Source organism: Dipodomys ordii, unplaced genomic scaffold (assembly GCF_000151885.1).
Source record: "Dipodomys ordii isolate 6190 unplaced genomic scaffold, Dord_2.0 Scaffold315, whole genome shotgun sequence".
NCBI lineage: Eukaryota > Metazoa > Chordata > Mammalia > Rodentia > Heteromyidae > Dipodomys > Dipodomys ordii.
The window spans coordinates 246,036-259,299 of NW_012267531.1; the positions used below are offsets into that span (position 1 = coordinate 246,036).

The following is a 13,264-nucleotide window of genomic DNA, read 5'->3' on the forward strand; positions in this document are numbered from 1 at the left end:
CCTCCCGGGAGGGGGGGCAGTGTGTGGGTCCTCACCGGGGGGGGGGGCAGTGCGTGGGTCCTCACGGGGGGGCAGTGTGTGGGTCCTCACAGGAGGGGGGAAAGTGCGTGGGTCCTCACAGGAGGGGGGGCAGTGTGTGGGTCCTCACAGGAGGGGGGGCAGTGCGTGGGTCCTCACAGGAGGGGGGGCAGTGCGTGGGTCCTCACAGGAGGGGGGGCAGTGCGTGGGTCCTCACAGGAGGGGGCAGTGCGTGGGTCCTCACGCCACGCTCACTCCACACTGCACACTGCACCCTGCAGCCCCTCCACATCTCAGGCGCCACATTCTGCGTGTTTCCCAAAACAGTGAAGGGAGAAAACCCAGTGACTTCATCCCTGTCCCCGGAGCAGTGTCTCGGTCCTGGGTTTGGCCATTTGCTTCCCAACTTGGGATCTGAAAGGGAGACTTTCTGTACTACAACACCACATGTGAGACACACCTGTCCCCACAGAGTGTGAGCTGACACCACGGGACACACGCCTGTCCCCACGGAGTGTGAGCTGACACCACGGGACACACGCCTGTCCCCACGGAGTGTGAGCTGACACCACGGGACACACGCCTGTCCCCACGGAGTGTGAGCTGACACCACGGGACACACGCCTGTCCCCGCGGAGTGTGAGCTGACACCACGGGACACACGCCTGTCCCCACAGAGTGTGAGCTGACACCAGTCACCCGTGCGCATCTCCTACAGCTGCGTCAGGGCTCAGCCGAGCGGCCTCTGCCGTGAGACCCTGTGGTGAGACAGACACAGGTGGGAAAGGTCCCTCTCCCCAGCACACCACAGACCCTGTGCGAAGACGTGGCCACGCTCCTCAAACGAGCGCCCACGCCGAACCTATTGACCCTTTGTAAGCACCATACCACACCACACAAAGCCGCTCTGAGATAAAGGGGACGTGTGACCGCACGTCTGCCAGGAAGAAATGACTGCAGACACGGAAGCATCCTCCCAGTCTCAGACAGCTCTCCCTCCCGGGCCGTGAGCCTCGGTGGTCCCATGCGCCCGAGTGCCATCTGAGTGTAGACATTTGTTAGCCCCGGCCAGGCCAGGATGGAGAGGACTGGATCCCTGCGTGGGTTACATGAACTTCACCCAAGTCCTCATTCACAACTGCATTTAGACGCAAATCTGCTATCCAAGAGAGCTTCCATTTCTTTTAAATACAGATGTAAAAATCCAATGAAGATATTATTTAAGAAGTGCACAGATCTCACATATAAAATGCTTTTCATCCTACTTCACATGATTGAATTCTCCACTAAATTACATTTTAAGAATCAGACGGTGCTCCGTATTTCCTCTTTGAACGGTGATTTATGTTCCCGTGGGACAGGAGCAGTCGATGCCCTGCGGCTCGGCTGTGTATCATCGATACAGAAGTTTAATGGAGCCTCCCGCAGAGTTCTCGGGAAAGCCCACAAATAAACATGAATTACGCTCCAAACCACACACTGCCTCTGCTTCTGCGCTCACCCTGCGGCCGGGAATCCCAACCCGCGTGGCCGTGCCGGCGCCCGGCGCGCACGCACGGATTTAACACACCTCCGGGAAGCTCAGGGGCTTATCGAGGCCATTACGAAAATGAGGAGAAAACGGGTTTTATGAGTCTAATAAAACCACAATGACCTAGACCATAAACTCATCCTCCAGCTCCCTCGCTCGGGGCTCCTCCCCCGTCCCTGCTTCTCTTGTGGGTTCCCACACGCGCCACTCCATTCCAGGCCCCGCTCTCGGAAGACTCGGCTAATCCAAACGAAGCGGAATGTAAACAAGCATTCCCCAAGGCGCCTTCCGGAGACCACAGTTCTGTTCTGGATCTGGTGCTTTCTTGAGTCCCGGCCTCGGAGGGGAGCAGGGTATCTCGCGGCCTCTCCTGGCAAAACCCGCCCCGCGTAACTTCTCAGCGTGCGAAGGGCAGATGTGTTTGGATTTTGGCGTGGATCGACAGTACTAATGCGTCTGGATTCCACTGCAGACTCCAGACAGGACCGGGAGTCCCTGCCACAGACAGGGCGGTGACACGCAGCGGGACCCGCCCTCCGCTCGCAGACCAGTGGTCACTTCCCCCTGGGCAGCAAGCAGGTGCTTCTACCCCAAGACAGAGCCAGACAGCCAACATGAGTAGAAATGAGCCTGAAGTATGAGGTTCCCCGTCTGGGTGCCGGGTGCTGTGCTCAAAGCAGACCTCGGGGTCCCCACGTGGGCACCCCCTCTCTGTGGAACACACCTCTGCGGGGCCCAGCGTCCTGTTGGCCATGGAGGCAGCAGAATGCAAGCGTCAGCCCAGCGCAGCTCAGTGAGTGTCAGGTAACCACACGGTGCTCCCTCTCTGTGAAACCCCCGACCCCAGGTGAGACCGACCCGAACTAAGGGCAGGCCGGGCCCAGGTCCCCTGCACCAGGCTCTCCTCAGCCACCCAGCAGAACGTAACAGGGAGCCTTAAAGCAAGCAACACACACCTGTGCCGCGACAGGCCGCGCGTCCTCGGCGGCTGCGTGATTCCGCTGAGCAGCCCTGGGGCCGGCTCTGCTGCGGGGTAATTACTCCCTCTTGTCACACTGGGAGCCCAGCTTCATTTGGAAACAGGATCTTTGTAGATGGCACGAGAGGAGACCCTGCAGACGGGGTTCTAGTCAAGTAGGCGGGGTCCTTATACGAGGGGAGGTGCAGGGTCCTGCTTCGAGCTCCTGTGAGGAGAAGCCGGCACCCTGGCTGCAGCCTTAGGCCTCCGGAGGGGCGAGCGCACGTGGCAGAAGCGCCTAACTCAACAAGGTGGTGGTTTGTTGTTACAGCAGCTCAGCAAGTGAATCTACCTGTGGGTAGATACATCACAACCTCCTCCAACACTACTCATGGATACGCCACCCCTCCCCAGATCTACCCACAGATACATCATCTCCTACCCCAGATCTAGCCACAGATACGCCAGCCCTGCCCAGAGACACAGATACATCATCCCCTCCCCTAGATCTACGCACAGACACGTCACCCCTCCCCAGATCTACCCACAGATACATCATCTCCTACCCCAGATCTAGCCACAGATACGCCAGCCCTGCCCAGATACAGATACATCATCCCCTCCCCTAGATCTACGCACAGACACGTCACCCCTCCCCAGATCTACCCACAGATACATCATCTCCTACCCCAGATCTACCCATGGATACGTCATCTACCTCAGATCTACCCACAGATATATCACCTCTCCCTAGATCCACCCATGGATATGTCACCTCTCCCCAGATCTACCCACAGATATGCACCCTCCCCCAGATCTACCCACAGATACGTCACCCCTCCCCAGATCTATCCATAGATATGTCACCTGCCCACAGATATGTCACCCACAGATACATCACCCTCCCCCAGATCTATCCACGGATATGTTGCTCCCTCCTGCAATCATTCATAGATGGTGAAAAATGCCAACCCTGTCCATTTTCTATATGAAAGTTAATCAAAGTGGGTGAAAAGAGACACTGAATCTCCTTATTCAGAGTCATTTTTGAGAATTAAGCATTTAATTAGCACATAAAAAATCTTAAAAAACGAGCAAAGGGACTGGATGGACATTTTTCTGAAGATAAACAAGAAGCCGAGAGGAATACAGAAACATGCTCTCCAGACCTGGCCTCATCTGGAAAATGGACACGGAACCCACAGTGAGCTAGGGTGTCATAGAGGACAGGGGAATGAACCATTCACTCCCAGCTGTCTGACGCAGGCAGGCGGTGCTCAGGCCCCGGGACCACAGCACTGGGAACTGTGTCCCTCCCGTCTTTCCAGGTGTCAAATTAAACGTGTCTCCTTAGAGAGATGTGCCCCAGTTGGTGTCCTCCCTCCCTTTTCTCCAATCCAGATCTGATATGAATGCATCTCATCCAAAAGGTGACAGGGGAGGGATGGGGGGGCAGCGGGAGGGACAAGGATGAAGGAGGTAACACTGCACATAAAAGCAACGCAGCTAGGGGGGTTTTAGCTGTGAGCCACAAAAATGAGTTAAGAAAGCAGCACAGAATATGTATTCTTTTTTTACCCAAGCGGGTTTTAAAGGCTGGCCGTGTGCCACAGGGGCTGGGGGATTTTGTATTGCTACACTTACGGATACAGCTCTGGATACCATGGTTTCCAACTCTAGATTTAGGTATGATAATCTGAAAACTCTTCCTTTGCTTTTAAAGGTCTGTGAATTCATACATAGAAAACCCAATCGACTAAGCGTTTGAAATAAGATGCCCTGGAAATCTAGGGCGTGTGGTTAAAATACATATAAATCATAGCAAAATCACATTTTCCATAGACTTGACCTCAATTCCCTTGTCTCCCTAAAACTTACTCAAATAACGCACCAGCCAATCTGCTTCTGATGAATCCCCCTCGCTTGCCCTCCTCCTTCCTCCGCTGGATGGCGGAGGCAGATTCGTGAGGAGGCCAGGAGTTAGCGGTCTGGGGAATGTGGTCTCTGAGCGCCGCACCCTGCTGTGGAAGGAGCCTGCAGGACCACGTGGCTGGGAGCCACGGCCCAGCTCTGGCATGTCCTGAGGCGTGGGGTCCCCTGTGGCTCTGGGAGGCCCGCTCCGCTGGACGGCGGGACAGAGATGGGCAGCACGGTGGAGAGAGTGTATGACAGACACCCCCGGCCGGAGCTGGCGGCCTGCTCGCCGGGCCTCCCAGACCCACTGTGGGTCCCTGGAGGAATTCCCAGCGGGCAGTGAGCACTTTGGGAGGAGTCCTTTCCTTTCCTGGGTTTCCTATGGTTTAGCTCAGGGTTTTTCATGGCCCTTAGCACAGGGTTTTCTTAACTATAGCAAACACTAAGATGCTAAATAGTAAGAAGCCACATTTAAATGAAGCCTGTAAGTTTTGGGAAAAAACTCCTCGCTGAGGAGTCACAGAAGGCGTTTAGAAGAGTGGACTTGGAATCTGTAGGTGGGCATTTTCTTTTGTGTGATGCCTAAGGAGCAGAAGGCCCCGCATGCAAAGCCCAGGGTCACTGTGGGGAAAGTGTGGACCGGAATTGGGCAGTGGCTGGCTACAGCATGGGGAGGGTACTTGGGTCCTCCCTGAGTTGATGCGGGGTGTGGCGGGGGAGATTTCCAGTGCTGCCTGTCCCCAGAGCCAGCCTGGGCCCAACAGGCAGCAGGGCTGTGGATCCAAGTCTCATCTGCTGGCCAAGGTGGACCAGGGCTGCAGATCCAAGTCTCTGTACTTGGCTGGCTGTCTGCAAGGTAGAGCAGGCCGCAGATCCATGTCTCTGTACTCAGCTGGCCACCTGCGAGGTGGACAGGCTATGGTGACCCCAGCTTCTGTGGCGACCACGCTGCTCCTAGGCCACAGCACCTCTGTATCTGGTGCAGAGACCCCACACTTCACAGTGCACCGCTGTGAACTCATGGCTCGGGCTTCGTGGCCCGGGGTTGGGATCTGCGTGTGGTGATGATGCTCAAACGCTGCCCCGACAGAAGCGTGGGGCTCAGGGAGGCAGGGCCTCGAGGCCTTCAGCAGCGGAGGCTGCTCAGGGTGGATGGAGATCGGTGACCAGGCTAGCAAGGGGCCTGGGTCAGGGTTGGGGGCCGCGTGGCATCCTCGGGTCTCTGGCACGCACCCTAGGCCTCTCTGGGACCGCTGTTCTGTGCTTCCCGGTAGCCAGCAGGCGTGGGGCTCGCCCCTGCCCCCGCACACCTCCGTGTGGGAATCAGCACAACAGGACTGCTTTCTCACAGATGTCGCCGGCAACCTCCGCTGCTTTCTTCCCTCTGCAGAGGTGGTGGTGGCTCCTCCCGCTGGCTGGCGGTGGGTTCTGGAGCCTCCACTTCTCCTGGTTAGGATCAGGATCATGGCGTGCTGTCTGGATTTTTAGGCTGTGATAAGATGTGCTCAGTCTATCATTTTTCCCGCACACAGCACAGGGGCACGAGGCTCCTCCGCGCCGCTGGGCAGCCAGCCCGCGCCGTCTCCTGCAGACGCCTGCCCCCCATCACACGCTGCGGGCTCTGTGGGGGGGCACGGCGTCCTCCCACCCCGACAGGCGCTCCCCGCCCTGGCCCCGCCGGCTTCCTGTCCACGCCTGACTGTGCTGGTCACACGGACATGTTCAGACGCTCTCTGCAGGTCAGGAGGTCAAGAGAGGTCCGGAATCTGAAATGCCTGCTCTCTCTCACATACACGATCCCATCTTTAGCTTACAGTGCTAGAGTTTGAAGTTATGGCCCTGAACGCTACCTCTTGAGCCAGACCCACAGCCTAACAACTTGAAATAAAGCCAAGAGACCAGCCCTTCCTTCCTTCAAGGGGGAAACATTGGGGATTGAGTGTAGGGTCTTGTGCTTATTAAGTAGGTGATCAACTACTTGAGCCACAACCCCACATCTGGCCTTTTGGTGACTGTAGAAAAGAGTCTTGTGAACCAAAGCCCTTAGGTCTCAGCATTATTGGGAAGTAGGATTACAGGGGTGAGCCACTGGTGCCTGGCTCCTTGCTAATTTTTATGTTTGTTGTTGTTGTCTGAGACCAGGGTTCAAGCTAGGTATCTGACACTTTTGCTCATTACTGGTGCTTTGCCACTGGAGCCACGCCTCCAGCCGCATCTTGGCTGTTTTTCTCCTGTGGAGAAACTGTCCTGTCTTACTAACTTCTGGCTTCGTTTTGGCCTCATTTTTCCAGTGTCACAAGTTGCTTTGAAATACTGTCCTAGAGCTGGACACAGCTTTCCAGATCTAGTCTGGCAAGTGTGAGGGGAAAGAATTAAGTCTAAGCTCAGGCAATACTTCAAATCATGTAGACAAGATTGTCCCATGCTTTAAAAATGCCTATGTGAAGCTGGGCACTGGTGGCTCATACCTGTATTCCCAGCTACTCAGGAGGCTGAGATCTGAGGATAGTGGTTCAAAGCCGGCCCAGGCAGAAATGTCTGTGAGACTCTTTATCTTCCAATTTTCTCCAGAAAACCAGAAGTGGCACTGTAGTTCAAAGTGGTAGAGCATTAGCCTTGAGCCCAGGCCCCAAGTTGAAGCCCCAGGGCTGACAAAAAGGAAAAAAAGAAAGAAAAGCCTTTGTGACAGGATAAACTCTACAGTTTTTTTCTTTAAAAAAGGGATTATTTCTAAGTCATGTTATTTGTCTAGCAAAGCTGACACTGGAGCTAACAGCGTCACACAGCCCTCGCGGGTGCTCAGTGTCTGCGCAGATCACAGACGGGAGCTAACAGCGTCACACAGCCCTCGCGGGTGCTCAGTGTCTGCGCAGCTCACAGACGGGAGCTAACAGCGTCACACAGCCCTCGCGGGTGCTCAGTCTGCGCAGATCACAGACGGGAGCTAACAGCGTCACACAGCCCTCGCGGGTGCTCAGTCTGGGCAGATCACAGACGGGAGCTAACAGCGTCACACAGCCCTCGCGGGTGCTCAGTCTGCGCAGCTCACAGACGGGTGCTAACAGCGTCACACAGCCCTCGCGGGTGCTCAGTGTCTAGGCAGATCACAGACGGGAGCTAACAGCGTCACACAGCCCTCCAGATCACAGACGGGAGCTAACAGCGTCACACAGCCCTCGCGGGTGCTCAGTCTGCGCAGCTCACAGACGGGAGCTAACAGCGTCACACAGCCCTCGCGGGTGCTCAGTCTGCGCAGATCACAGACGGGAGCTAACAGTGTCACAGAGCCCTCGCGGGTGCTCAGTCTGTGCAGCTCACAGACGGGCGCTAACAGCGTCACACAGCCCTCGAGGTGCTCAGTGTCTGCGCAGCTCACAGACGGGAGCTAACAGCGTCACACAGCCCTCGCGGGTGCTCAGTCTGGGCAGCTCACAGACGGGAGCTAACAGCGTCACACAGCCCTCGCGGGTGCTCAGGAGCTAACAGCGTCACACAGCCCTCGCGGGTGCTCAGTGTCTGCGCAGATCACAGACGGGAGCTAACAGCGTCACACAGCCCTCGCGGGTGCTCAGTCTGGGCAGATCACAGACGGGAGCTAACAGCGTCACACAGCCCTCGAGGGTGCTCAGTGTCTGCGCAGCTCACAGACGGGAGCTAACAGCGTCACACAGCCCTTGAGGTGCTCAGTCTGGGCAGATCCCTCCCATGCTCAGCAGAGCTGACCATCCTGGTCTGTTTAAACACGAGACCTTGGGTCTGCACTGAAAAGAAGCCCAGTCACGATTCCTTGAACAACCATACGTGTTATAGGCACGGACTCAGTTGTTGTGAGCCCTCTGATTGAAAGTGTGGGAAGAGGTGTGCAGTCTTTGCACTGTGTTATTTGTTTGTATAAGGGCCTCCAAACCCCCAAAGCTCCAGTGCCTGTGTGTGGGGTGGGTTGTGGTGTGTGTATGGTGGGTTCTGGGGTTTGTGTGTGTGTGTGTGTGTGTGTGTGGTGGGTTCCAGGGTGTGTATGTGTGTGTGTCAGGTTCCGGTGTGTGTTGGGTTCTGGTGTGTGTGTGTGTGTGTTGGTTTCTGGGGTGTGTGTTGGGTTCTTGTATGTGTGTGTTTGTGTGTGTGTGTTGGGTTCCAGGGTGTGTATGTGTGTGTGTGTTGGGTTCCGGTGTGTGTGTTGGGTTCTGGTGTGTGTGTGTGTGTTGGGTTCCAGTGTGTGTGTTGGGTTCTGGTATGTGTGTGTGTGTGTGTGGTGGGTTCCAGGGTGTGTATGTGTGTGTGTGTGTTGGGTTCCGGTGTGTGTGGTGGGTTCTGGTGTGTGTGTGTGTGTTGGTTTCTGGGGTGTGTGTTGGGTTCTGGTGTGTGTGTGTGTGGTGGATTCCAAGGTGTGTGTGGTGGGTTCTGAGATGTGTGTGTGTGTTCCAGGGTGTGTATGTGTGTGTGTTGGTTTCTGGGGTGTGTGTTGGTTTCTGGTGTGTGTATGTGTGTGTGTTGGGTTCTGGTGTGTGTGTGTTGGTTTCTGGTGTGTGTGTGTGTGTGGTGGGTTCCAGGGTGTGTATGTGTGTGTGTGTGTTGGGTTCCGGTGTGTGTGGTGGGTTCTGGTGTGTGAGTGTGTGTGTGTGTTGGTTTCTGGGGTGTGTGTTGGGTTCTGGTGTGTGTGTGTGTGTGTGTGTGTGTTGGGTTCTAGTATGTGTGTGTGTGTTGGTTTCTGGGGTGTGTGTTGGGTTCTGGTGTGTGTGTGTGTGTGTGTGGTGGGTTCTGGGGTGTGTGTTGGGATCTGGGGTGCGTCCCGGGATGGATGTCAGTGTGTGGACCAGTTCCCAGGGATGACTGTACGTCTGGCCTTGGGAAGGTTTTAACGCAGAGTGGATTTTGTCGTGAGCTTGGGGACGGCCCGGCCGGGTCAGGTGACAGTGGCGCTTTCTGCGGAAGGGCTGGGCGTCTCCCTGGGCATTCCCGCACATGGCGGGCTTTGCTTCCGCGGAGCCGTGTGGTGGAGATGCCAGGGCGGTGGGGGTCAGGAGGGAGGGCGGGCACGTGGGGAGTCCGGCTGCGGGGGGCCGGGCTCCGCCGGCGCCCGCTGGTATCCGGAGCCGCAGAGCGCGGCTGCAGCGCAGGGGCGGCAGCTGTGTGGGGACAGTGTGACGCGATGGTCCGCGGTCCCCGTTTGGTGGCAGTAGTGGTCTGCGGGGCCCGCCTGGCCCAGGATGCCCCCGGTGGGGATGGCAGGCCGGTTAAATCCTGCCGTCCGGTGGCACCTGGCCACAGTGGCCAGGAAGTGAGCGCAGCCACCTGCCACCCCCGCCTTCCTCCACCTACAGGCTGCCTTTCTTTGCGGGAATTTGCTCTTCGTGGCCTGCTGCAGGGTGGCGCTGTGTTGGTGCTTTCCGCAGTAGGTGTTGGTGCCTTGGTCAGCACTGGAGGCCATTCTCCAGAGCGAGAAGGGGGGGGAGGGTGCCAGCCGGCCCTGCGCAGCCTCCGGCTCAGCTCCCCGCCGCGCGGCAGGGCCGGCGCCCGCCGTGGGTCTGCAGACACCCGACAGGACACTTGCTTCTGTGCCCGCTGGTGTGCGGCGCAGCCTCAGGGGCAAAGACCAGACCGCGCCCAAGCGTCCCTGTCCTCAGATGCGCGGCCTGGAGGCCGGCCAGCCGGTGGTGCCGGCGGCAGAGGCCCGTCCCCGGCCATGGTGTCCGGCTGTGCCGCACCGCCAGCAGGGCGGCCCAGGTCTCTGGTTCAGCTTTGTAAAGGCTTCCCTGCTCACAACGACACTGGTGGGGGGGTGGGGGGGTCACAGGCTTCTCATCTCTGGACAGACTGCAGCGCTCTGAGGGACACTGTGTCCCAGAACCACTGGGTCAATGCTGACCGCGGTACATCCCAAATGATTCTAATGTCTTCCCCGGCAACTTCATGTACAGAGACGCTTGTTTTCCACTGTGAAACGGATGGACCTCGGTGGCCAAGTCCCACAGGCCGCAGGGCAAGGTCAGCGGGCCGCAGGGCAGAGGTCAGCGGGTCGCAGGGCAGAGGTCAGCGGGCCGCAGGGCGGCGGTCAGCCGTGCGTCCTCATGGCAGGCCTGGCAGGCGGGGGGTGGGGATGTGTGCGGCCAGGTGTGGCTCTTGTTGCATCGCAGCCCCTCTGGAAACCGTGGCTCTGTGGGCCTCGGGGGTTGTCTGAGTTGTCTCGTGGGAGGTAAAGCAGTTGGTAAAAATGGGGGAACCACTATCTGGGGCACTGACGCCATACAGATCTGGGGAGAGGAAAGCCAGGGGGGACTGCGTCTGTCACACAGGGACAGACTACGGGTTCCATTCTGAGAGCAGCACTGGGCGGTGCACGCTTCAGGCGGTGCCCTGTGGTGCTGTCTGGAGCCCGCCTGGGGTCTCCCCGGGTTACTTGTTGACTGACACGGGGGGAATGGCAGCGTCAGAGCCGGGGCCACCTCCCGCGAGGCCGACGAGAACTCAGGCATGGAGTCACACTGAGCCAAGTTGACTTTTCAACAGCCTGATGCACGGGTGGTCAGGCCGCAGGTGCCTGTACCAACAGCTTCCACGCCTGGCTTTGCCGCACGGAGGAGTAAGATACCGAACTCCTGACTCCCCTCCCCACGCGTTGCCCCATCAGGGAGCGTCTGTATGCTCAGGGGGCCAACGGCCCCAGGGAGCCCCACGGAGCCGTCCTGGAGGCAGAACAGGAAGAGAGCAGACGGCGAAGCGAGGAAAGGGGACAGCCAAGAGAACGGAGTTGACCCTGAGCCAGGGCGACAGTGTCTTCTGTGATCACCGGAGAGCGAGTCACCTCTAGTGATCCGGAGCGGTTCAACCCCGCGGGACCAGCCGCTGCAGTTCGGGACTACCGCTGCCAGCGACGGGGCTCCTCCACGCCCCCTCCTCTGCCCACCCGCTGCTGCCCTGTCTGCCCGCTGCTGCCCACGGCTGCCCCTCCTCCATCCCCACTGCTGCCCACGGCTGCCCCTCCTCCATCCCCACAGCTGCCCCCTCCTCCATCCCCGCTGCCCACTGCTGCTGTCTGCATCTCTGTTTCAGGGCACCTCTGTCTCTGGAGGTGGTGACTGCCACTGAGTGAGTGAACTCATGCTCCTGCAGGTACCCCATGTGGAACTTTCCAGAACCCACTCCTGCTTAGCTTTCTCAAATGGCTGGTGACCATATGTCCACCCAGCTTTGCCCTTCTGAGCGAGAATCTTAATGGATCTTAATGTCTAGACCTTGCTCTGGGCCATTCAGGATTGCTCTAGATGAAGAGATAGAGCAGCCTGACCTTCAAATACATTTTGACTCTTCAAAGCAAGCAGATAGATAAAATATAATTTGAACACCATTTTAAACCTTCGTAAGAATAAAACAATACATAAGAAGCACAGTTGGATAAGATCTAATAATTTAAACATGTACCATTCCATTTCCCTCTGTTTGTAAGATTAACGGTAAAGTGCCTAAAAAAAAAATCAAGCTTTTTGCTGATTTTTTCTGAAAACTTTAGCAAAAAGCTTGATGCTAAAGATACTCAAGGACTGGGATAAATTCTGAAATCAAGGAGTATTTGAAGGCCCCCCCTTAGAACGTTGAAATGACTTAATGGAATCCAGTGTGCAATTCATGGCTAAAGTACTAGACTTTTCTTTCCAGAGAAGAATTTTTAATTAAGAAGTTTCACCTGCCAGAAGTCGGCCACGGTAGCGGGGAGCGGTCCCTGGGTGGCGATGTACGCAGGGCTCTTGGGGTCATGGTCCATCTGTGGAGACAAGATACGACAACCCAGGTGAGCCCCGTGGTGAGAAGTGGCCAGGTGGAGGGGGTCGGAGGAGGGAGTCTGCAGGCGGGGCAGCCCCCACACAGCTAGGAAACCCCGTGCCCCCCACAGGCACCCAGGGCTGGCAGGGCCCCACAGACCCGAGCCTCCGGCCAGCCAGCAGGCCCAAAGTGCTTCTCTGAGCTCCTCCTGAGCTCCCAGGATGGCACGGACAGAGGTGCAGATGATGGGGAGCCCACGAGACCAGGGGCGGGCTGTGCGCGCGGGTGGCATGGCCAGCACCATGTGGTCAGGCGGCTCCGGGCAGCTCAGGCTCATCCCAGCGCAGACATATGCTGGTGCCGAGCCACGGCCCAGCCGGCTAGGACGAAGTGCTGGCAGGGGAGAGGACAGTGCTGGGCCCTGCCCGGGGCACGGCTGGCCTCCCTGAGAGGGAGTGGCGGCTCCAGTTCATGCCAGGAGTGTACACTTCCAAGTAATGGATCAGCCCCAACCCTGCCAAAGGTCACCCCAGCCCAGCCCTGAGGACAGAGGGGACAGTACCCCAGCCCAGCCCAGCCCCATCCCGAGGATGGAGGGGAACGCAGCCCAGCCCAGCCCTGAGGATGGAGGGGAACGCAGCCCAGCCCTGAGGATGGAGGAGAACGCAGCCCAGCCCAGCCCTGAGGACGGAGGGGAATGCAGCCCAGCCCAGCCCCATCCCGAGGATGGAGGGGAATGCAGCCCAGCCCAGCCCCATCCCGAGGATGGAGGGGAATGCAGCCCAGCCCAGCCCAGCCCAGCCCTGAGGATGGAGGGAGGATGGAGGGGAATGCAGCCCAGCCCAGCCCAGCCCAGCCCTGAGGATGGAGGGGACCGCAGCCCAGCCCAGCCCAGCCCAGCCCTGAGGATGGAGGGGAACGCAGCCCAGCCCAGCCCTGAGAATGGAGGGGACCGCAGCCCAGCCCAGCCCCGTCCTGAGGACAGAGGGGAATGCACCCTAGCCAAGCCCCGAAGATGGAGGGGAACGCAGCCCAGCCCAGCCCCGTCCTGAGGACAGAGGGGAACGCACCCTAGCCAAGCCCCGAAG

At 58.0% G+C, this 13,264-nt stretch overlaps 1 protein-coding gene across 1 annotated transcript in view; it reads right to left on the bottom strand.

Moving 5' to 3' along the window:
- The window catches only part of LOC106001556 (receptor-type tyrosine-protein phosphatase N2-like), a 37,808-nt gene extending 25,295 nt beyond the window's left edge, over nt 1-12,513 (bottom strand). Inside the window, exon 1 of the mRNA XM_013036630.1 lies at nt 12,100-12,513. Coding sequence (XP_012892084.1) covers nt 12,100-12,513 — 414 coding nt within the window. The remainder of the gene's footprint in view (nt 1-12,099) is intronic.
- Between the last annotated feature and the right edge of the window lie 751 nt (nt 12,514-13,264).